Source organism: Monodelphis domestica, chromosome 2 (assembly GCF_027887165.1).
Source record: "Monodelphis domestica isolate mMonDom1 chromosome 2, mMonDom1.pri, whole genome shotgun sequence".
Taxonomy (NCBI): domain Eukaryota; kingdom Metazoa; phylum Chordata; class Mammalia; order Didelphimorphia; family Didelphidae; genus Monodelphis; species Monodelphis domestica.
In genome coordinates, this window is record NC_077228.1 from 423,082,183 (window position 1) to 423,107,385 (window position 25,203).

General features: G+C 35.5%; 1 protein-coding gene across 15 annotated transcripts in view; it reads left to right on the forward strand.

Moving 5' to 3' along the window:
- The window catches only part of UTRN (utrophin), a 651,323-nt gene that overhangs the window by 545,746 nt on the left and 80,374 nt on the right, over positions 1-25,203 (forward strand). For all 15 annotated transcript variants that reach the window (XM_007484681.3, XM_056818903.1, XM_007484684.3 and 12 more), the window contains 3 exons: positions 6,353-6,414; positions 12,198-12,272; positions 24,744-24,945. In XM_007484681.3, coding sequence (XP_007484743.2) covers positions 6,353-6,414; positions 12,198-12,272; positions 24,744-24,945 — 339 coding nt within the window. The remainder of the gene's footprint in view (positions 1-6,352; positions 6,415-12,197; positions 12,273-24,743; positions 24,946-25,203) is intronic.

Below are 25,203 nucleotides of genomic sequence, written 5' to 3' on the forward strand. Positions count from 1 at the left end.
CCATCAAGCCATCAAAGAACTTCCTAAGAAAAAATCCCCAGGGCCTGATGGATTCACCTGTGAATTCTATCAAACATTCAGAGAACAGTTAACCCCAATACTATACAAACTATTTGACATAATAAGCAAAGAGGGAGTTCTACCAAACTCCTTTTACGGCACAAACATGGTACTGATTCCAAAACCAGGCAGGTTAAAAACAGAGAAAGAAAACTATAGGCCAATCTCCCTAATGAATATAGATGCAAAAATCTTAAATAGGATACTAGCAAAAAGACTCCAGCAAGTGATCAGAAGGATCATTCACCATGATCAAGTAGGATTCATACCAGGGATGCAGGGCTGGTTCAACATTAGGAAAACCATCCACATAATTGACCACATCAACAAGCAAACTAGCAAGAACCACATGATTATCTCAATAGATGCAGAAAAAGCCTTTGATAAAATACAACACCCATTCCTATTAAAAACACTAGAAAGCATAGGAATAGAAGGGTCATTCCTAAAAATAATAAACAGTATATATCTAAAACCAACAGCTAATATCATCTGCAATGGGGATAAACTAGATGCATTCCCAATAAGATCAGGAGTGAAACAAGGATGCCCATTATCACCCCTACTATTTGACATTGTACTAGAAACACTAGCAGTAGCAATTAGAGAAGATAAAGAAATTGAAGGCATCAAAATAGGCAAGGAGGAGACCAAGTTATCACTCTTTGCGGATGACATGATGGTCTACTTAAAGAATCCTAGAGATTCAACCAAAAAGCTAATTGAAATAATCAACAACTTCAGCAAAGTTGCAGGATACAAAATAAACCCACATAAATCATCAGCTTTTCTATATATCTCCAACACAGCTCAGCAGCAAGAACTAGAAAGAGAAATCCCATTCAAAATCACCTTAGACAAAATAAAATACCTAGGAATCTATCTCCCAAGACAAACACAGGAACTATATGAACACAACTACAAAACACTCGCCACACAACTAAAACTAGACCTGAACAAATGGAAAAACATTAACTGCTCATGGATAGGACGAGCCAATATAATAAAAATGACCATCCTACCCAAACTTATTTATCTATTTAGTGCCATACCCATTGAACTACCAAAATACTTCTTCACTGATTTAGAAAAAACCATAACAAAGTTCATTTGGAAGAACAAAAGATCAAGGATATCCAGGGAAATAATGAAAAAAAACACATACGATGGGGGCCTTGCAGTCCCTGACCTAAAACTATATTACAAAGCAGCAGTCATCAAAACAATTTGGTACTGGCTAAGAAACAGAAAGGAAGATCAGTGGAATAGACTGGGGGAAAGCGACCTCAGCAAGACAGTATACGATAAACCCAAAGATCCCAGCTTTTGGGACAAAAATCCACTATTCGATAAAAACTGCTGGGAAAATTGGAAGACGGTGTGGGAGAGACTAGGAATAGATCAACACCTCACACCCTACACCAAGATAAATTCAAAATGGGTGAGTGACTTAAACATAAAGAAGGAAACCATAAGTAAATTGGGTAAACACAGAATAGTATACATGTCAGACCTTTGGGAGGGGAAAGGCTTTAAAACCAAGCAAGACATAGAAAGAATCACAAAATGTAAAATAAATAATTTTGACTACATCAAACTAAAAAGCTTTTGTACAAACAAAACCAATATAACTAAAATCAGAAGGGAAACAACAAATTGGGAAAAAATCTTCATAGAAACCTCTGACAAAGGTTTAATTACTCATATTTATAATGAGCTAAATCAATTGTACAAAAAATCAAGCCATTCTCCAATTGATAAATGGGCAAGGGACATGGATAGGCAGTTCTCAGATAAAGAAATCAAAACTATTAACAAGCACATGAAGAAGTGCTCTACATCTCTTATAATCAGAGAGATGCAAATCAAAACAACTCTGAGGTATCACCTCACACCTAGCAGATTGGCTAACATTACAGCAAAGGAAAGTAATGAATGCTGGAGGGGATGTGGCAAAGTAGGGACATTGATTCATTGCTGGTGGAGTTGTGAATTGATCCAACCATTCTGGAGGGCAATTTGGAGCTATGCCCAAAGGGCGACAAAAGAATATCTACCCTTTGACCCAGCCATAGCATTGCTGGGTCTGTACCCCAAAGAGATAATGGACAAAAAGACTTGTACAAAAATATTCATAGCTGCGCTCTTTGTGGTGGCCCAAAACTGGAAAACGAGGGGATGCCCATCAATTGGGGAATGGCTGAACAAACTGTGGTATATGTTGGTGATGGAGTACTATTGTGCTAAAAGGAATAATAAAGTGGAGAAGTTCCATGGAGACTGGAACAACCTCCAGGAAGTGATGCAGAGCGAGAGGAGCAGAACCAGGAGAACATTGTACACAGAGACTAATACACTGTGGTATAATCGAACGTAATGGACTTCTCCATTAGTGGTGGTGTAATGTCCCTGAACAACTTGCAGGGATCCAGGAGAAAAAAACACCATTCATAAGCAAAGGATAAACTGTGGGAGTAGAAACACCGAGGAAAAGCAACTGCCTGAATACAGAGGTTGAGGGGACATGACAGAGGATAGACTCTAAATGAATACTCTAATGCAAATACTATCAACAAAGCAATGGGTTCAAATCAAGAAAACATCTAATGCCCAGTGGACTTACGCGTCGGCTATGGGGGGTGGGGGGGAGGAAAAGAAAATGATTTATGTCTTTAACGAATAATGCTTGGAAATGATCAAATAAAATATATTAAAAAAAAAATTCATTATTCTCCTTGACTTTTATTTTTCCCACTGAAGTATTTTCAGTGCAGATCCTTAATTCTTCTCTTTCCTTCTTGCGAAACCAGAGGCAGGGCAAGCAGAGTATAGGTTTGATGCTGTTCATTATTTTCTAACTCAGGAGAGAAAGCGGGGATTTAGTGAGTAATCTAGAGAATTTTTCAGTTCCCCATAGCCAGATTTTGACAATGTGATTTGTTTATTCATCCATTCATTAAATATTTTTACTTTCTTTAAAAAAGTTGGATATTATGGATGGAGAGGTAATGTCCCTATGAATCACCTCTCTATTCGCATTGGAGGGAGGAAGGTGAGGGAACTCCTACTCTGCACCTGGTAGTCTTAGGGACTTGTTTGGATCACTGAGAAAATGTCTAGCCTAAGGTCACAAAACTATCATGTTTGAAGTGAGAGTAGGACTTGGATCTTCTTATCTAGGAAGTTTACAGTAAACCTGCCGGCCTTTCATTGTATATGTACATAATAGGTATATGTTTATATGCATACACATAAGTATATGCTGGGTTAAAAATATTAGTATTATTTTACCTTTGGAAGTTGAACATTTTTTGTGGGAGGGATACCCCTTGTATGTAAATATGTTTATGTAATATTTATATAATATTCATATAATATTTGATGATTCTGGTAATGGACATTTTCTATTGAACTTATACTGACTACTAACAAATTTACCTTCTTTCAAACTGTTTCTAAATTTACCTTCTTAAAACTATTTCTGGGTAGCTAGTTGGCATGGTGGATAGAGTACTGGACTTAGAATCAGAAAGATTCATCTTCCTGAGTTCAAATCTGACCTCAGCTACTTTTCTAGCCATGTGACAAGTCACTTAACCCTTCTTGTCTCAGCCTCCTCGTCTGTCAGTTTAGATGGAGAAGGAAATGGCAAACCACTCCAGTATCTTTTCCAAGAAAACCCCAAAGCCTGTTGTGAATGGTCAGACAATACTGAAAAACTACTGGACAGAAACTGTTTCTAGATTATAGTTATAAGTCTCTGACATGTAGCAAAATAAAACTTAATAGATAATTTAATTCCAATTATCAACACAATAAAGTTGCATTCTTAATTAATTTCCATTCACTTTTCTATATAAACTCTGGAAAAGCTATAGTTTAGAGGTCTCTCTAACAACTGATTATATCTTGGTCCTTTTAGTGGTATTTAATTTCAGCTGTGCATACATGTTAATGAGTATATTCATGATACTGGATATTTATCAGTGTCTTTCTTAAAACATTTAATTTTTAAGCATTTTCTCTCATTTGATGATTTAATTCCAAAAAATAATAATGTCTACTTACCATCAACATTCAGTAAGTTTCTCATACGGTATTCTGTGCTATGTACAAAAGATAACAACAACAACAAAAAAATCCAGCAATCCTCAAGAAACTCATTACAAATTTAGACCTACACAGTGTACAAATTTTATGAGTGCTAACAAATTTTATTATTCAGCTTTTCAATCTATACAACATTTTTATGGGAGTGATTTATATTCTCAATGAGGGGAGGTTTTCTTGAAAGGATCAGTGAAAGGGAATAAGCAGGTTATCAAAAAAGTATTATTCTACACCTGGGTACCTGGGTATCTCTACAACTGACCATAAGGTATAGAGCATATAAGCTTCTGCCTTGTTTATTGTGTTGAATAAACCGATTCACTTGTAGAATCATATGCCACTTTCAGGGTCCTCTTTCAATGAGCACTATCATATGTGCATCAAAATCAAACAACTGGAGGCAGTTAGGTGGCTCAGTGGATTGAGAGCTAGACTAGAGAAATGAGGTCCTGGATTCCAGTGTGACTTCAGACACTTCTAGCTGTGTGACCCTGGACAAGTCACTTAACCACCATTGCCTATATCTTATTGCTTTCTGCCTTAGAACCAATGTACAGTGTTACTACTAAGACAAGAGAGTAAAGGTTTAAATTAAAAAAAAAAATACAAGGTACCTTCCAGGATTGAACAAAAGGACTAATAGCTAACATCAAGGAAAGCTTAAAAATGAAGATGTTTGTTCATGGAAGGTATTTTCCACTGTCTTAAAGGAAGTCCTGTTCAGAGTCCAAGTCAAGGTGGAACTCTAGCTGATTCTGATTATGGACGATACTGTATCCATCGCATCAAAAGCTGGGAACAATGGGAAAGTATATTATTCAAAAGAGTCTGGCCACTGAATAGAATTAAAAAGATAAAGACTTATTATTGTCCAGAGTATGATATGCAGTTGGATAGATGACTTACTGTGTTCATCCATCAAAACATGTGTATGTGATTTAGAGTTATATTGACTTGTAACTATATAATACTTTAAGCCATGAAGAATATTTATGCTCCAAAGAATTGAGTTTGAGGATCCACCAAAGGGCAATGGCAGAGTTGTAGTATATGGTGAACATAATCAGGCAGCTACAAAAGCAAGAAATTAGACAGTATGAAAGACTGTCCTAGGGAAAAAAATTGACTAGTTACTTAGTGAAAGCTAGAGATTTATAATGAATGGCTTGTACACTTATTGATATCCATGCACATACCAGGAAAATGAGAGAGACTTCCTCAGCTTGGTATTTGGACCTCCTTGGGCAAATTTATGGTAGGACAGGGATAAGCATTACACAGTTCATCAATCATGGGTAGTTTATAGTTTGCAATGTTGGCAGGAAAACCCAAATTTGATGAGAATACAGATCACTGGATCCTTGGCGTACCAATTGACCTTGGTTATAAGTGAAGAATTTGCATACCAGAAACATGAATTTATCCAAGTTTTCACATAGTATAATGACAAGAGATTTAAATGAGAGACAAAATGGAGGGATCGAGGGTTAGAGTTCTGTTTAGGATAAAGAAAATATAAAACATTTACTTTTTATGTAAAATCAAGAAAATAGAAAACAATTCAATAAATACAGTGTCATCAAGATTATTTCAGAAGGTCAGAGAAGAAATGGAAGGAAAAGGAGAAGCAAAATTAGACAAAGGAATAAAGAAAGACAAAAACACAAAGGACCTGAGATAAACACAAAGGGAAAGGCACATGAACTGGGGCAGAAAAAAGACTTATAATATTCTGAGATATGTAATTTAGGCCTGGTGCTTAGTCTGGATATTTATAATTAAAATTGAAATTCAAATACCAAAAATTTTTTTTATTTTGATATTTAATACCTATTTTTAGAAACTGGAATTTTCTCAAGTGGTTGAAGTAAATCCTTCCATTATTTCTTTCAAATGAATCATCAAATTCCCAAATGTTCAACAGCAGTTAGAGCATCAGGTTTCTTCATGACACTGTGGTTTTGTCCAGTTTCTCAACACTTTATTTAATGAACTGAAAACAATAATGAATCAGCACATTGGAAATAATAAACCGTTCTTTTTATCTTTTAAATTATGGCCATCTTGGGAGGTTTTACTATTTGGGAATTTTATGCAAAGACATTTCGGAAATAAATTTTTCTTGTCACATAACTCTGTTTAAACTTTTGCATATTTCTAAAAATATACCTTTTTCTTTCAGTCACCAAACACAGACAACATGTTGGGATCATCCTAAAATGACAGAACTCTTTCAGTCCCTTGGTGAGTATGATTTTGTTAAATAATAGTTACTCAAGGAATTTTATTAAACTACTGAGCTCTGTGTCCTCTTCATCGAGTGAAATTCTTTGCCACCATGCCAGGTATCATGTGACATGGTCAAAAGGCCCCTACTCAGGGCAGCTAGTTTGCTGAGTGGATAAAGAATAGTCCTGGAAACTGAAGGTCCTGGATTCAAATTTGACCTCATAAATTTCCCAGCTGTGTGACCCTGGGCAAGTCACTAATTTACCTCCCCACTCTCCTGGATTGCCCAACCTATGCCACTCTTCTGCCTTAGAACTAATACACTGTATTGATTCTAAGATGGAAGGTAGTTTTTTTAAAAAGGGAAAAAGAAGTCACCTGCTCTGCTTTATTCACAAAGAATTCCATGTCAGGAAATAGACAGAAGCTATGAATTTATTGTGTGTTCATTTTGAAGAACAATTTAATATCAAAAGGATTTATACTGTATTGGCTTAACCTCTGTTCTGAGTGTTAGCCATAACTTGCATTTGAGTGAGTCAAAAAGAAGTTTCAAGACATTAGTATCCCCCAGTTTCCTTTCTACAAGATTTACTTCTGTTAATCTGATTGCTGTACAGGGTAGTTTCTTCTATTCTACTGAGTCGACCTGTGTTAAACAGAAAAGATTTTTGTGCTGTATTGTCTTTCTTTTATCTTTAGCTGAGGTCTGCCAGGAAGAATGCTAGCTTTGGAGCCAAGAAAAATCTGGATTCAAATTCTTGTTATTCTTTGTGGAACCTTGGGCATGATGTTCTCTTCTCATGCAAAAATAGGAGATACTATTATTTGCAGACTCTATCTCAGAAGATTGTTTTGAAGATATCATATACCTTCCATTTATAGAACACTTTAAGGTTTATGAAACATCCATGTCCCCTTTGCATCTCAAGTCCCATCCAGTGCTTGTGGGCAGGAATTGTATGTAGCATAGTGCTTCTCATAGAATAGGTGTTTAATAAATATTCCTTGACTTCACTTAGACCTGTTAGGTAGGTAGTAGAAAGATAAACATTTCCATTTTACAGGTGAGAAAACTGAGACTCAAAAAGATTAAGTAACTAGCTCAATTGACATATAACTATTTAGTACCAGAAAAAAGATTCCATCTCTGCATATTCTGGCACTCTTTCTATTTTACTAATGCTACATTACCTATGCATAAGAGTATAATTAAGGTTAAAGTTAAAGGTATGCTCCATAAGAGACCAACCTTTGAGATAATTTAGATATGGCAGTTTTGACTCTCAAACTCTAAATAGATGCCAGTTCTTATTATTCCATATTATTCATTCATTCATTAAATAAAAATGAAAATTCTTTGAAAATTCACTGAGAAAATTCAAAAGATGAGTTCTGCTCCCAAATGACTTTTGATAATAAAATGTGACCTTGTATTTCAGTGTAGATAGCTGAAAAGACAGTCAGTAACCTTGAGTGCTTATTATAGACCAAGCACTATATTAAGTACTTTGAATACAAAGAAATTAAAAAAACAAACAGTCTTCTTGCATTCAAGGAGCTCAAATTCTAATGGGAGAGACAAAACATGTACAAGACGTACAAGATATATATATATATAGAAAATGCCTCCCTGTCCTGAAAAAAAATCCTCAGTTGATTCTCCCCCCACTCCCATATACTATCTCTCTTCTGCTCTTTATGGCTAAATTCCTTGAAAGGCCATCTACCATAGATGCTTCTACTTTCTCTCTTAATCCCTTACAGTATGACTTCCAACCATACCATTCCACTGAAGCTGTTCTCTTAATTGCCAAATCTAATTATTCATTCTCCTTGACATCTTTGTAGGCTTTGACACTGTTGATTGCTCTCTCCTCAATTTTTAAAACTTGCTTTCTAGCAGATGACTCCTTCCCGAATCTTTTACTACCTATCACACTGTTCCTTCTTAGTTTTCTTTGCTAGACAGTCATCCAGATCCCTCTAACTGTACTGCCCCAAAAGGATCTAATTTGGACCCTCTTCTCTTTTCCTCTGCATTACTTCATCTGATGATCTCATCAGCTCCCATGGATATAATTGCCATCTCTATGCTGAAGATGGGAAGCTAAATGGTCCTGTGGATACATGAGTATTCAGTAATATGGAGTCAGGAGGACCTGAGTTCAAATATGGTCTCACACACTGATGGAGTGATCTTGGGAAAGTCACATAACTTTGTTTACCCTAGTTCTTCTTCTGTAAAGTGAGCTGGAGAAGGAAATAGTAAACCACACCAGCAATCCTTGCCATTAAAAACAAAACAAAACCCAAAACCTGAATGGAGTCATGAAGAGTCAGACAACTAAAAAACAACTGAAGAGCATAAATGCTCAAGAATCTCAAATCTACCTATTCTGCCTCACTCTTTCTTCTAACTTTCGGTCTTGCATCTTCACCATCCTTTAAGACATCTCCAACTGGTTCCCTTAGACCTGTATTTCTCAAAGGCAATAGATTGTGAGATAAAACTATTCCTTTTGCCAATATTAATATGGTTTACTTGTAAAATTCCAGGGAATTGTCAAAGATACTAATCAAGATAATTAGATTGAATGATGTGATGTTACAGGCTACAGAATATACTTTGAAAACTTAACTGTATTTCTTTTATAATAATGATAAAAACTAGAAAACCACAGTAGACAGGGAAATATCATTCCAAATAACTACAAAATATATGAAGCATGTGGAAATCAATCAACTGAAGCATACAAAAGGCTTGTAGAGATTAAATTACCTTAATGAAATCAAGAACAACTTAAAAAGCTGTACAGAATGATCCTCATGAGGATGTGTTACTGAGTTATCCTGATAGGAACAAAATATATAAGTGCCTTTGGGGATCAAAGACCATTCTAAATCATTTATTATGACTAGTAAGTGAGTTACATAGTAATACTAAATTGTACTCTTTAGGAGACTTCAGTGATTGCCAGTTGATGGATGAGTGTAAAGAATTGAAAAGATGTTGGATGAAATAAAGTTTGTTAATTACTAAGGCATACTTTGCAGAGGACCCAGTGGAAAGGGCACAGAAATCTACAGTAGAATACTGTAGAGAGAGAGTCTAAACAAATGGGACTGAATGAAATAGGGGCCTCAGTCATTCAACAGTTATTTATTACAAATCCATTTTGTTGAGAAAAAATTTTTCCCAGGTGCTAGAGTGGATATTTAGATGATATATTTGTAGTTCCTGCTCTTGTGCACCTTGCAATCTTATAAAGGAAACAAGACAAGTATATAAGGAAGTATAATACAAATTGGAATTCCATTAGAAAAAAGATAGCCAATTCAACACATACTAATAAGTCATGTTTACCTGACATTTTAACATTCACAAATCATCTCACAACCACCTTGTAATGTATGTATTCAGATGGTTGTCCTCCTCCAAGTCTAATAGCCTTTCTATTCTGCAGACATTGGGGTGATTGAAAGATCTTGTACAATATGGAAGGATCTCAAGGAAAGTTTGAGAGGATGGATAATTTATAGAGATGAAGATATGAGTGTTCCACTTGGTGGGGATATTATGAATCATAATGCAGAGGCAGGGAATTTTGTCTAGGAAATTTGATTAGTTTGTCTGAAACAGAAGAGTACTTTTAGAATAAATGAGCATTAAGATTGAAAAGACAATGATGAGCCAGGGAATTGAATGCTGAATGTTACTTTGAGAAGCCCATCAAGTCCTGATATGTCTTCCAAGCTATAATCTCCAATCACCAACTGTTTTTTGGACACCTTGTACTTGATTTCTCTTTTGTAGTATATCCAAATCAGAACTTAATATCTTTCTACCCAATCCATCCCTCCTCCCAAATTCCCTATTACTTTAGAGAATTTAGCTATCTTCCTTGTCACCCAGTCTTGTATTGTAGTGTCATCATTTCTTTATCATTACTTACTATTACTATTTCATAAAGAACATTGCCACATAATGTAATTTTACCTTCATGTTATCGCTCATATTTGTCTGCTTCTCTATGCTCAGAGCTACTACTGTAGTTTAGACCACAGTCACCTTTCTTTGGGCTATTTCAAAAGTTTTCTGGTTGATTTACCTTCTTCCAATTTCTCCTTACTCTAATCCATCCTTTGCTCAACTGCCAAGAACAGACTGTTCATGTCACTAACCTCTCACCCCCAATTCCTGGCCTTTCCCATCCACCTCATTTAGTTCCAATGGCTCCCTACTATGTTGAGAATCAGATGTGAAGTCCTCTACCACTTAAAGGTCTTCATAACCTAAAGTATTCTGATCTTTCCATTCTTCTCATAATTCATTATGTTCCACACATTGTATAATCTATCAACATTGAGCTCCTTGCTCATCCCTTTTTTTGTTTTTCTTTTTTTAGTATTTACTACAGTAGCTGTCACATTGCAAATGCAAAATAAATACTGGTAGCCTGACTCATATACAGATTTAGTTCCAATAGCCATTGGGAAATTAGAAAATAATTCTTTTAAACAAGGTAATGATATCATTAGAGAAAGGTTTCAAGAAGTTTAATTTAGCAGCATTTTATAAGATTGATTAGAATGCGGGATGTTAGGGGTGTTAATAGTTAGATATATCTTGTGTAAATTCAGAAAAGGGATAGTAAAGTTCTAAACTAAGCTAGTAGTTGTCAAGATAGAAATGAAAAAAAAAAAAGGTTCAGGGTATAAAAAGCAGAAAAATTTCCATTTTCCAGGTGAGTGAACAAGGTGATTGATATTAGATTTGACTCTACTTGGGAAAGCCATCACCAGGACAGGAAGCATGTCTCTTGAGATCCAGTTGTGAACAGTAGGAAGCTAAGACTTCCAATCTGACTCTCAAGTTCACTGTCTTTCTACATCTTTTCATCTAATCAGGAAATGAAAGTGCTGCATTCCATCTCTCTCAATCCTTCCATTCATGTCCAGATAAAAATGGTAGAATAATAATGACTGACAAAGAAGGTCACTTGGAATAGTGTATAAACATCTGATCTTGCTAACTGGATAACCTCAGTTCATGTACCACCTCTGATGTATGTTGACTTTGTGATCCCTGGAAAGTCACATAACCCTTCAGTGTTCTAGCTGACTTTGCAAGAGTTACATTGTAAGAACGTGTCTCTCTGGACTAGTAGCTGTTTTCTCTCACCCATACCCATGAAATTTTAGATCCTAGTCAAAACAAAACAAAACAAAAAGACAACACATTTTATATGATGCTTCGAGGCTGCCCAAGCCTTATAGTAATAATTGAAATTTAGATTATACTTGAAATAATAGGAAGTTTGTAAAATTCAATTTGATTCTTATGGTAACTTTGGGGGGCAGGAGCTATATTTACCTGTATTTTACACATGGAGGAAACTGAGAATCATCCACAGAACTATTAAATATATGGGGTAGGATTTGAACACCCGTTCTCCAGACTCCAAGACTAGGTCTTTATCCAATGTGGCCATCTTTGAAACTTTTGTGTACATTTCTGCTTTAAAATTGTTTTCATGATATAACACAATATTAATGGCTATTTTGAATAACTGGGTGGGAAGGTTTGATTTTTTTTTAAGCAACAGGTTATAAAATTGGATCATAGTTTTGTTGTTTTGTTTTTCCAGTGCCAGATGGATGTTATTTACTAGAAACTTATGGGTCATGTATAGTGTTTTAACTTCAGCTTAAAAAGAGTCCACTCTTCTCATATATTCCTTATATTTGCAAAATAACAGTTTTTTATTTTCTGACCCGTGTTTCTTCTGTTTCAGGTGACTTGAACAACGTACGCTTTTCTGCTTACCGTACAGCCATTAAAATCCGAAGATTACAGAAAGCCCTATGTTGTGAGTTGTTCTTCAAAATCAGTCTTACTCATTGCTAAATGTTGAAGAAAATGAAGCCATAGAATTTGACTGATATGTACAGCCCCCTGCACATCAAAGTTTGCTCATATCCCTGCAGTTTGTATCATTTGCCTCATCAATTATGATGGGAATTGCTTATGAAACATTTCAGCATAAAAGGAGATACTTTTCTCATTTTTATTTGTCAAATTAAACAAGCCATAACCCAGAAAAGCAATATAAATATTTGTCCAGATATTATGCTTTAATGTAGCTCAAAAAGATTCCATTAAAAAATAGGAATTTGCCTAGGTCATTGTCTTTTTAGTATTTAGTGATCATTTAAAGGTCTGGGGAATAGTGTGAAGTTAGAACCATTTTACATATTTGAACTGAATTGAGGTACCCTTTTCATTCAGCAGCAGGCACTGAATAACACTAGATAAAAGTAACCTGAGAAACTAGTTCCATTGTCTATAGTAGAATAGATGGTTTAGAAAAGAATGTGCTACATTGCAGTATTTCTTGTTACTTCTAAAGAACGGATCTTATTGTAACAATTATTTCATCCAAAATAGTTTCCTCTTTTGAAAAACTTGTACCACCAGTGTTTAGTACAATACCTGACAGGTAGTAAACACTTAATATATGCTCATTGATTATTGACTTAATAACTAATTGGCTAAATGTAAAGTGTGCAATCATGTTCTTTCCTTGTTTAAAATTTTTATTGTTTTGTTTACAGAAAGAATTTGTAAGATCTGCCAAATAGTTTAACAGGAAATGATATTTGTTTGTTAACAGGAAATAGTATTTGGTTTTAAAACTCAAGAAAAAAGTATGCTTAAAGAATTCCTAAAATATTCTTATTTGCTTCTTTCCATACATGTCATGGGTATTATATATAAAGGCAATTCAAAGTAACTTCTAAAAGCACCCTTTGTGAAAACAATATAAATAGAAATATTCATTCTTAGAATCTTAGAGAAATTGTAAACAATAATAGGAAGAATACTTTTAAATTCCTGAGAGAACAGTCTAGAAGAGTTGGAAGAAGCAATATGAGAAAGTTTGGAAAAGTGTATGAGCTTAAATCTTATGTGAAAAGAAATTTTTTTTTAATGCTTACTTTCTGTCTTAGGTATTGGCAGAGGACCAGTAAGGGCCAGATAGTTCAGGTTAAATGACTTGCCCATTGTCAACGCAGCCAGAAAAGGAATGTTTTTAAAGGTGAAAACTTTAATAGAAAAACAGAAGATGAGATTAACCGGTCTACCATATTTTCAATGGCAAAGAAAAAAGTTATTATCAAATTATTATAGTTGAAAAACTTGGATTATTCTCCAAAACTCCCACAGCCAATACTGTGGCTGAGCAGAGCTCATTGTGCTGATTGAGTCACCCTCTCCATTTACCATCACCCAGGTCAAAGAGAAAGGGGCCAGTAGAGAAATTAATGTGTAGATGGTCACAGCCAAGATAAGAACTGGGCAGACATCGCAGAAAAACAAATGGCAATCTAAGGGCAAGAAATAATTTCTAAAGCACATATGTGCATTGTTAAAAGTAGTAATCAAAGGTCTTTGAGGAAGTTTAGGCAAAAAGAGTTGATGCTGGATAAGAAGGAAGGGTTCAAGCTAGACAAACCAATGATTTCAACTGGTCTCATTCCATGTGTCCCTGAGTCATATTCCTCCTAATTTCCTTCGTTTGGATAAGTGCCATCACCATACCATTTACATTAACTTCCTTGAAAGCTCCATGCCAATAGACAACACAACCAATGAAGATTCATAAGCATTAAAAAAACAAAACAAAACAAAACCTTTTTGCTAGTGTTGACAATGTTGAGCCAGAAGAGAAAAAGGAAATGGATTACTATGTATACAGAAGGAATCTTCAGGCTCTGTTCTTTGGGTTAGTAGTGACAGCAGTTTTTTTTCAAGAGGTTCAGCTGCCTATCCAGTACACAGCTGGCAAGTTTGTAACAGTCTCCCAAGATTTTATGAGCTATAAAATGAGAACAAATGACTCAGCCACAAAGTCTGTTTTGGCAGCAACTGCTTCACACAGTCTAAATTCACAGTCCAAGTTTCCATCAAGGCCTTGAAATGGATGGATATAAATATTAAAAGTCTTTTTTTTTTCTATAGTCTGATGACCATTAAAGACAGGGCTCATTCCTTCAAATCAGCTCTTCTAAAAATTCCTCTTGTTGAAGAAGTGAATTGAATGTAATTTTACCAACACATTTATTTTAGGAAAAAAAATACTGTGATGTTTGTCTGGAATGTCTCTGAGGGCATACAGAGCTTTAAATACTTCATTCATTTGCCATCTGCCTTTTTCTAATTGTCCTCTCCATCTCTGCATTCCAGCTTTGTCCCATGTGCTAATCACATAAGTACTTACCTACATGAACCACCAAGCTTTTGAAATCACCTGGAATGCCTTCTTCCTCTCCAGGAGGCCAGATTCCATCCTTAAATCCTCATCCATTTTCTTTCTTCATCATCTTTGTCAACTGTGTAACATCTGATTCTATCAACTATCCATCCTTCTGTTGTCTCCTCATTATCCACATGATAATCTGTTCCTGGATTCCCTCTGACTTCTAACTGTTCTATCTCTATTTTCTTTGCTGGCTCTTTGAGCTCTTTCTGACCTCCTAAGGTCTGGGTTTTCTTTGGGTTCTCTACTCCTTTTCTCTCTCAACCTTCTCTACCTTGGAAATCTATTGAATTTTGGATTCAACTGTGACATCTTTGCAAATGACTAATAGAACTAGTTTCGATTTGTATCTCGTCTGAGATTCCAACTGATCTCTCTTGAATATAATACCTTATCTCCACTTGTATAGCCATCATCATAGTTGAGAAAGACCCTAAACAACTCTTTAATTGACTAGTCTTTTAACTCATCTCTTGGCTTCACATCTCATCATATCAATCCAATTTCCACACCGCTAACCAAGTGATGTTCATAAAAGAGGGATCTGACCATGAATTCCCCTGCCCAGAAATATTTAGTGGTTTTCAGCCTGATATGATAGATATATTAGACACAGATCTATAACAAGCCATCTGTAAACAAATCTTTCCTTTCCTGACTTCTTTATTACTACACTTCTTTCCCTATAGTCATATTGACTTGTTGTTCTCTGTGCATAAAATTCCTCCTTCTGTCTTGTGGCCTGGGATGCATTTGCTTGTCATCTTTATCTACACAATCTCCAGCTTCATTGTAAAGCACTCAGATATACTTCTTGAAGAGGTATGATAGAGTAAAGAGTGCTCTGAGTTTGGACCCTGGGAAACTTGAAATCAAATCTTGCATCACACATTTAATTTGCTGTGACTCTCTCATCAAGTCATTTATTTTCCCCATTCCTGAGTTTCCTCATTAATAAGACCAGAAGGCTTAACTCAATGCCTTCCTCATTCCTTTATATCTAGATCTATAATGATCTGATTCTACTTATGGTTTGTCCTGAATTCCCTATAGCACCTTGTCCTGCCTAAAATCACTTTGTATTACTTAGTATATACTTCATATTTCTTCATTGGCATATATTTGTACTTCCCCATAGAACAGAATTTCTTTGAAGGCTGAGATCCTTGTTTTTGTCTTTGTATCTCCAACATCTATAATAGACATTTAAAAATATTCATGAACTTGATGGCTAGCTGGCTGAAGCCCTGCATCTCAAAGAAACTCAACATTTCAAAAATAGAGTTGTTATTCTCCCACTAAACTTGTTTCCTACTGACTTCATTATTTCTTATTCTCAGAATTACTTAGTTTTCATTGTTTGTAATAATTTTGACTCTCCTCTTGTCCTGACCTCATAACGTCATTTACAGAACTGTACAAATTCTCTCTCAGATCCCAACGCCCTTCTCCCACCCTTCATCATATTGCCACTACTCTAACACGGCTGCTCATTTTCACAATTCTGGGCTACTCTGATATTTTCTCTTTTTCACTTCCCAAACCATTTTATATACAACTGATAAATTTATGCAGAGGTCTTGTTAGATCACTTCTTTCTTCACAAGTCTTCATTACCTTCACAAGTGGTCTCTAATGACCACTAAATAGTATTCAGACTCCCTTCTCTGCAGTTCATCACCATACACAGTCTAGTACCACTTTCCCTCTCTGTGAGTTTACTGATTCATTCAAACTGGCCCATGTCCTTTGAGGATGCCTTGGGCTTACCTACTTCTGTAAGCACTTTCTCTTCTTCTATTCCCTGTGCCTCAGATGTCTTTGTTTTTCCTCTGTTGAATTTCTACACATTCTTTAAAGCCCAACTGAAAACTATAAACTCTTCCACAAAACCTTCCTTGATTCCTTAATAAGTAACAGCTGTTTCCCCAAACCTGTAACAAAAACCACTTTGTTTTTGGCCTCTCTGGGACAGTTATGGATTCTTTGTCCCATTTGAGTTGTGGTAGAATTATCTGTTCATGTTATATCTCCTACTAAGCTTATATAATCATAAATTCCTTAAAAGGTCATCACTTGTTTCTTATCTAAACTTTCTGTACCTCCATCCTGGCTTAATACTTTATATATATTAGTTACTTAATAAATGCTTTTAGTAAATTGGATTTATAAAATAACTAGAAACTCATCTTTCTAGAAAACCTTTTCCAAGCACAGTTAATCTTGTTCTATTTACATATTCCATCCACAAACCCCTTTGCTAACATTTATTTATGTTTGTAATTTTATGTAGTTTTTATTAATCAGATATGTTAACATTAGTTTATTGGAGATTAATTAGGCATCCATAATAAGTTACATTCATGGCAGGATTTGTTGTTGTTCAGTCAATTTAGCCATGCCATTTCCAGCTCTCTGTGTCCCAATTTTGAGGTTTTCATGGCAAAGATATGGAAATCGTTTGCCATTTCCTTCTATAGCTTGTTTTATACATAAGAAACTAAGGAAGCCAGGGTTGTGACTTACCCATGATCATACAGCTAGTAAGTGTAAGAGGCCATATTTCTACTTGGAAAGATAGTATTTCTAACTTCAGACCCAACACTATCCCTGTGCCATCTGCCTGACCCAGAGCCAGGATTATCTCTTGCTTAAGTGAATCTTTAAAGCATCTAGAATGATGCCCCAAGATAGCTAGAATGCATAAAGTGCTGATGCTGTGGAATTCTGAATTGACCAAATGCTTTCTAAATATGCTTCCACACTTTCTTCATTAAAGCTTAAAGATGTAGTGACATGCTTGGTTGCTAAAATATAGGCTAACTGGTATTTTTTAACACTTCAGTTCAATTTAGCAAGCATTTATTTATGTAACTACTATATGCACTGTGCTTCATGTTGAGGTTAGCATGAGAAAAAATAAGTGTGTAATAATAGCTTGTATTTATATAGTATTGTAAAGTTTTCAAAGTGCTTGACATTTATTATCTCATTGGGTGATATGCTCAAGGAACCCATCTTTACTACTCTGCAGATACAGTATGTTGACAGATAAATAAATACAAGACAAATAAACATTAACTAGAAAGTAAATTCACTGCAGAGACAAACTACAGCTAGAAACGTGTCTTACACAAGGGAGCCCTTGAACTGATCCTTGGGCTTCAAATGCAGAGGTGAGAAGGGAAAGCTTTTCAGAGAGAAGGAATGACTTCAGCAAAGGCATATGGTGGACAATCTAATGTCTGACATAGGGAAGACTAGCCCAGCTTGGCCAAAACTTAGAGATGAGACAGTATGTAGTGAGCAGAGAGAAAGAGAGAATGTAAAGTGATTATGATGTGCTTGAAAGGTCAAAGCAGAGAAAGTTGTATTATTCCCTAGGCAACAGAGACCTCAGACACCAATTGCTATACCCCTTCTTTTTATACATGGATGGAACTGAGGCAGACAGAGGTGAAATAATTTGCTTAAGGTTTTTTAGTCAACAAATAAGGGCAGGGTTTTCAGTTAGACCTTCTTAACTCCTTGTACACCCTTTGCATATGACCGCATTGCCTGAGTAAGGAAAGTCACTTTGGCAGCCAAGTGGAAGAAGGATAATCCATATCATGAGGGTCTGGCAACCATGTAAGTGGACAGACACATCTGTGATGTGATGTGAAGGTAGAATTCACAGGCCTTGGCAAGAAACAGAGTTGAGTGTGAGTCTGTATTTTCAGCACTCAAAGAGACAAACTTTCTTTTGATTCTTTAATGAATGAATAACATTTATTATTTATTGACTATGTTCTAAGCATTATAACTCACTTTTGTTTTTGTATACTAGTTGTAAGGACTGCATAAGACTGCAGGATCCTATTGGCTTCTCTTCTCAATCCTTACATTTTACAAAAATGATAGTCTCTTTTCTTATATTTAAATTGAAGACAATATACATATGAGAATAGTGTCCAGAGAAGAACATTTTTGGTTTGAGAACTTCCCAGGGATGATAAGATAAACAATGGTTATTGGCTCTTGGTTCACATGCCCTTTCTAGAAACAATAGTAATATTGATTTAAATAGTGGTTCCAGAGCAGGAAATGAAAGGACAGGAGTGGTGAAGAAGAAAAATGGCAATGAAATGTGTTTGGATGGCTAAAGTTGGCCAAATATGTTGAATTCTTACTACTCTGCCCAGTGCCAAGAAAGTTCTGGAGTTCTTCATCTTAGATAACAGAAATTTATTTTTGATGAAAATAGGATGGTAGGGAGCCAAGATTGTGGATTACAGGCGACCTCGTTGTATTCTCAACATCCATCTCCAATCAACTTTAAAACAATGCCTCAATTCAAATTTTGAAGCAGTAGTTCCATCAAAGGATCAGGGTAATATATTTTTCTGGCCTAAGAAAATTTAGGAGGTCAACAGAAGTTTGTGACACTGGAGTGGAAGCATGTCCAGAGCCCACACAGTAGTAGTAACTTTGGAAGCTGTCAGCCCAGAGATGGTAAAGAGGTTGGGCAACTGGTTAGAAAGAGATTAGCACCCTTCACTAGCACTGGGTACATTTGGAACTGATTGACAACTCTATTGTACATACACTGTTCTGAGTCTCCATTCCAGGGTGGAAAAGAGCCCTGGAGGTTGTTCTCAAAGAGGCTAGGATCCTGGTTGTCTTTCCAAGGCAAATTGATCACTAACACTCGTGGATTCAGGGGATCAGGGTCTTCCTGAGTAAAGACCAGAGTGCAGTTCAAAAGAGCAGGGAACATATCTTTCTCCATTTCACAATATCACATACCCTTGAAAGACTTTAAAACTTGCAAACACTCCTGCTCCCACTCACCCCCTGCCCCAAACACACACATACCTCAGAACTAGTTTGGAAAACAGCATAAAAAAAACCTAAAGCTTGCAACACTGCCTCCTTACCCCAAGGTAATCAGAGCCCAATTTTAACACAAATAAAAAATGCGCAAACAAATACAAAGAATTTGACCATGAAAAGTTACTATGGTATCAGGGGAGATGAAGTCATGAATTCAAAAGACAACAATATGAAAACAGCTACTCCCTTTCCCCCAAAAAAACAAAATCCTCAGAGAAAAATGCTAATTGGATCCAAAACCTAACAAAAATTCCTTAAAAAGTTAAAGAAAAAAATAAGTGACAGAGGAAAAACAATTGCAAACGAATTGTGAAAATTAATAGCTTGGTAAAAGACAGAAAAATAATGAAAAAAAATAACACCTCAAACAAAATTGGCTTAATGGTAAAAGAGGAACAAAAAGTCACCAAAAAAAAAGAAATTCTTGAAAAGAAACTATAAAAACTTATTTAAAAACAGAGCTCCTTTAAAAAAGGCAGTTGAAGGAAGGCAGGTAGGTGGCTCAGTGGATAGAGAGCCAGGTCTGAAGATGAGATGTAAAATTTGGCCTCAGATATGGACTCTGGGCAAGTCACTTAACCCTGTTGGCCTCAGTTCCTCATCTGTAAAATGAACTGAAAAAGGAAATGGCAAATCATTCTAGTATCTTCACCAGGAAAACCCTAGACATGGTAATGAAGAATTAGACATGATTGAAATGAAAACACTTCCAATCACCTTCTGAAAGACATCCAAAAATGAGAACTGCTGGGTATACTATAGCCAAATTCCATAGCTCCCTGGTTAAAGATAAAATACTTTAAGCAGCCAGAAAAACACAATTGACATAAGATGGGGCCACAATAAAGATATTCTGGAAGGCAAAGTAGCTAGGACTGCAGCCAAGAATAATGTACTCAGCAAAACTGAGTGTAATCTTTTGGAGGAAAAAATAGGTACTTAATAAAATAGAGGACTTTAAAGCATCACTAATGAAAAGACCAGAGCTGAATTGAAAATTTGGCTTTCAAATACAATACTAAAGAGAAGCATAAAAAGATAAATATGAAAGAATATCATAAGGGATTCACTGAAATGAAATTTCTTATAATTCTCTATGGAAAGATTATAAATGTAACTCCTAAGAATTTTGTCATTAATAGGTCTTTTTCAAAAATTTTACATAGAAGGAATAGGTGTGAGTATATTAATTAGAAACAATCTCCCAAAATAAATGAAGAAGGAGAGGTAGATGAACAGAAAACTTTCTCATAAAAAAGAGGCATGCAAGGAAGAGATTTTAGAACAAGGGATAACAGAGGGGAGGTCAATGCTTGTTCCTCACTCTCAACAGAAAGGGAAGAATATATAAACACACTAAGTTGTGTATAGACATGTAACTTACCCAGTAGTAAATGGGAGGAAAAGGGGATTAAAAAGTGGGATGGGATATAAAAAAGAAGCAAAAATGAATCTAATTAAAACATTAATCAGAGAAGCTTCATCATACCAAAAGGTAACACAATGAAGTACTATCAAAAATGTCTTTAACGAGTTTCTCTGATTATAAAACCAAGTCAGATTTATAAAAATAAGAGCCATTCCTCAAATAATAAATTGTCAAAGAATACAATTATGCAGTTTTGAGAAGAAATCAAAGCTTTCACTATTTATATTTTTAAAATGCTCAATCACTATTTGATTAGAGAAATGCAAATTAAAATAACTCTGAGATATCACTTTATCCTATCAGAAATGACAATTACTGGAGAGGATAAAAGAAAAATATGTTCAGAAATGAACTATTGATGGAAAGATAAACTGGTCCAACCATTTTTGAGAACAATCTGGAACTAAATCCATGGGGCTATAAAATTATGCATACCTCTTTTGGCCTAGGAATTCCACTATTAAGTCTATATCCCCCCAAAAGATGAAAGAACATGGAAAAAGACAAATATATACAAAAATATTTGTAGCAACTCTTTCTTGGTAAAGAATTCATATGCTCACCAGTTTTGGAATAACTGTATTGTAACATATGATTGCGATGGAGTACAATTTTGCTTTGTAAATGACAAAGGAGGTGGTTTCAGAAAAGCCTGGCAAGACCTATATGAACTGATGCAAAGTTAAGTGAGAAGAATAGGGAGATCATCGTGCATAGTGACTATAGTGTTGCAGTGATGATCATTTCTGAAAGACTTGGCTACTCAGATCATTACAATGATTAAAGATAATTCCAAAATACTCATGATGAAAAATGCTATCCACATCTAGAATGATAATTAATGAAAAAGGAGTTCAATTTGAAGTATACTTTTCTCATTTGCTTTATTTTTCTTGCACATACATACATACATGCACATACACATATATATGTGTGTATATATGTGTATATATATATAGAGAGAGCTAATAAAGGAACATGTTTTGCATGATTTCACATATATAAATGGTTATATTGCTTTCCTTCTCAATGAGTAAGTGAGGGTGCAAAAGGAAGGGAGACAATTTGGAATTCAAAATTTAAAGAAAAGAATGTTTAAAAGTAAGTAATAAATTTAGAAGAAGAAAAAATAGAAGCATGATGATAACTTCAACTAGCAAGGGGGTACTCCTTTTGTAGCCCTCCATAGGTTTTTGCTGCTTACTTCCAACTTTCTCTTCCCTTGGATAGAAACTGCACTGGCCTGCCCCAGACCCCTTATGTCTTCTAAAACCCTGTTAATTAATAGCTTATTCCTTTTACATAGGATTGTATCTCTAAGACCTTAGAAGCTTAAAGCTTGTTAATCCTCTATTATATATAGGAAGACAAAAATAATCATCAGTTTTAAGAAAGTTGTTGAGAGAAGCTGACTAATTTTCTGATGTTTCTTTTACATTGAGGCCAACCTGTCATTTTTGATTTGGAAAAAAGAAACCACATTTTTCAGTGATTCGAATGTGGTCAGTCTCTAAAGGTCTCTAAATGTGATTTACATCAGAAAATCTTATGCCTTCTTAGGCACTGAGGCAAAGAAATTGTAAAAGTGAATCACTAGAAATTGAAGTCATCCTGGACTCTTAAACATGGCAAATTTACTATCACTGTGGTGTAGCTGAGAAGGCTTTTTCTGGAAGAAATGCAAGCGTGATCCAGGATGATCCAGGAAACTTAGAACTTGCTGGCACTGGTTAAAGCTTTGGGCCACGCAGTCAGAATGTACTTTACTCATAAAAATAGCTCTCTGTCACTGGATTAATTAATTAGCTTTAGAATTCAAATGGCTTCTAGCAGTTTCTCTATTTTTATATGACTGCTTCTCAATAACTATGGAGACATGCCATATTACACATATCATTTCTTATAAATTTTTATGTGTGTATACTGCTATACAGAGGCAAAATTCCTGTCTTTTAGAAGCTTCAAGTTAAAAACAGATTATACTGCTATAAATAGGAATGAAGAATAAAGCAGACTCCTATATCCCTGTGATTAAACTAATTGTAATTTTTATCCTGACATCATCTCTAATATATCGGATCATCACAATCTATGCTTCAGTTTTCCTGTTGAGAAATTGTAAATATCTGAGAAATACTGCATTGAGTCATTAATTAACTATAGAGTGCTCTGTGATTATTTCATTAAACTTTTCTTTTTTAAAAGTCATATTTTCTGAATGTTTTATCACTTAATGGATCTCCTAGTCTAATGTAAGTAGTACAAATGTTTTTGTACTACTGTTGTGAAAACTGAGACTCAAAACAATTGTAAATCTTGAAATCTCTCAGACTTGTGAATGTTAAAAATTTCCCCATTGGGGAATTCTTAATTGGAACAAATTCCCTACTGAGAAACATTCCCCATTTTGATGTGAGAACTCTCCAGGATCAGAAATGGGAGGACCTCTACTCCAATCGTACTTAAGACTGCTTTAGGGGAGAAAACTCCTTGCTATGGGAGGACCCCTACTCTACCCGTACTTAAGACTGCTTTAGGAGAGAAAACTCCTTGCTAAACAATGAAAGTACTTGGACCCATGCTTATAATAAGGCAAGGAGTTCTTTGAGCCAGGCCTGTTTTTAGAATTGATACAATGGGATGCTAGGTACCTAAAAGGGTCGGGCAAGTTTTCTCTTGATGAGATTAGTTGACTCAGCTGTGTTTTCTCTAGTTCAGACTTACTGAGGAGATTGGTCGACTTAGCAGGAATTTAGATGGGCAGTCCTTTGGAAAGCGTCTACAGTGATTGGTAGATATAGAGACTTAGGGGACGTGACATGGGAGAAAAACCCCTATATAAGAAAAAGCAGAATCTCTTGAGGATAGATACCCTTTTGGAGGATCTCTGATGAGGATTGCTTGGGAAGAATCTCTTGAGAGAGGCTCTGGAGAAGGGAAGCTCTTGGAGGACAATCTCTAAGGAGGTCTCACTGCAGCTCCTCTAAGGGGTCTCTGTCCCTCTGGAGGCTCTGGAGAGAGGTCTTTTGCAACAGTCTCTGGCTGGAAGGCTCTCTGGTGAAGTCAGCTGAGATGGAGCTGGCCTGGTGTCACTAGAATCCTTGTTTAGGCAGACCTTGTGGTGAGTGTTAAAAGACTGACTGACTGATTCTCTCTCTTAAGACTCGGGTCTAGGTCATATTGGCTTGAGGCCCTTCATAATTATTCCTTTCCTACTCTTTCTCTAATTCCTCTTTACATTATTAATTAAAAATCTCTATAAAACCCAGTTGACTTGGGTATTTGAATAATTGGGAATATTTCCCTGGCGACCACCTTATATTTGATTTAAAAACAAGACACTGTAGTGAAACATACTTTCTGCTGTTAAATTTACTCACCCTCTCTTATATCTATCACAATTTATATCTTTCACCATTTTAACTCACTACAGTTTAAGACATCAACCATTTTAAATCTCACACAATCAAGTCCCATTTCCCCTACTCAGATTAGTGTTTGACTTTGAAGTCCAGTATTCTTTCAATAATGCCACATTTTAAAGGAATGAGATAAAAGAAATCACTAAAACAAATGTTAGCAAAAAGGATTGGGAACTAGGTAAGCTTGATGAACATATGAATTTGGGAGAGCTAATAATTTGATTTGTTTTAGACAATGTTCCTTGAATCTAATTTGTCAACTAATGGAATTCTTTCTCTCCTCTTTTGATTTAGTGGATCTCTTGGAACTGAACACAACAAATGAGATCTTCAAACAGCATAAACTGAACCAAAATGATCAACTCCTCAATGTCCCTGATGTCATCAATTGTCTAACCACGACTTATGATGGATTGGAGCAGTCGCATAAGGACCTGGTCAATGTTCCACTCTGTGTAGATATGTGTCTCAACTGGTTGCTCAATGTATATGACACGTAAGTTTATATGTCTTTGCCAACTTGGAATGAAATATGTTGATGAGACAAAGTTGCAAATTTTAGACTAAAAAAAAATAATGGTTAGAATTATATCTTTTGTATGTGTGTGTGTCTTCTTTCTTCACTAGGATGATTAAAATGCCACTTGAATTGCATTTAAAAGTTTTTATTTAGGGGAAATCAATTTGACTTTTCCATAATTGCTGTTATGGTCATGTTATGGTCGCCTAATGTTTCTAAGTAATGAATCTAGCT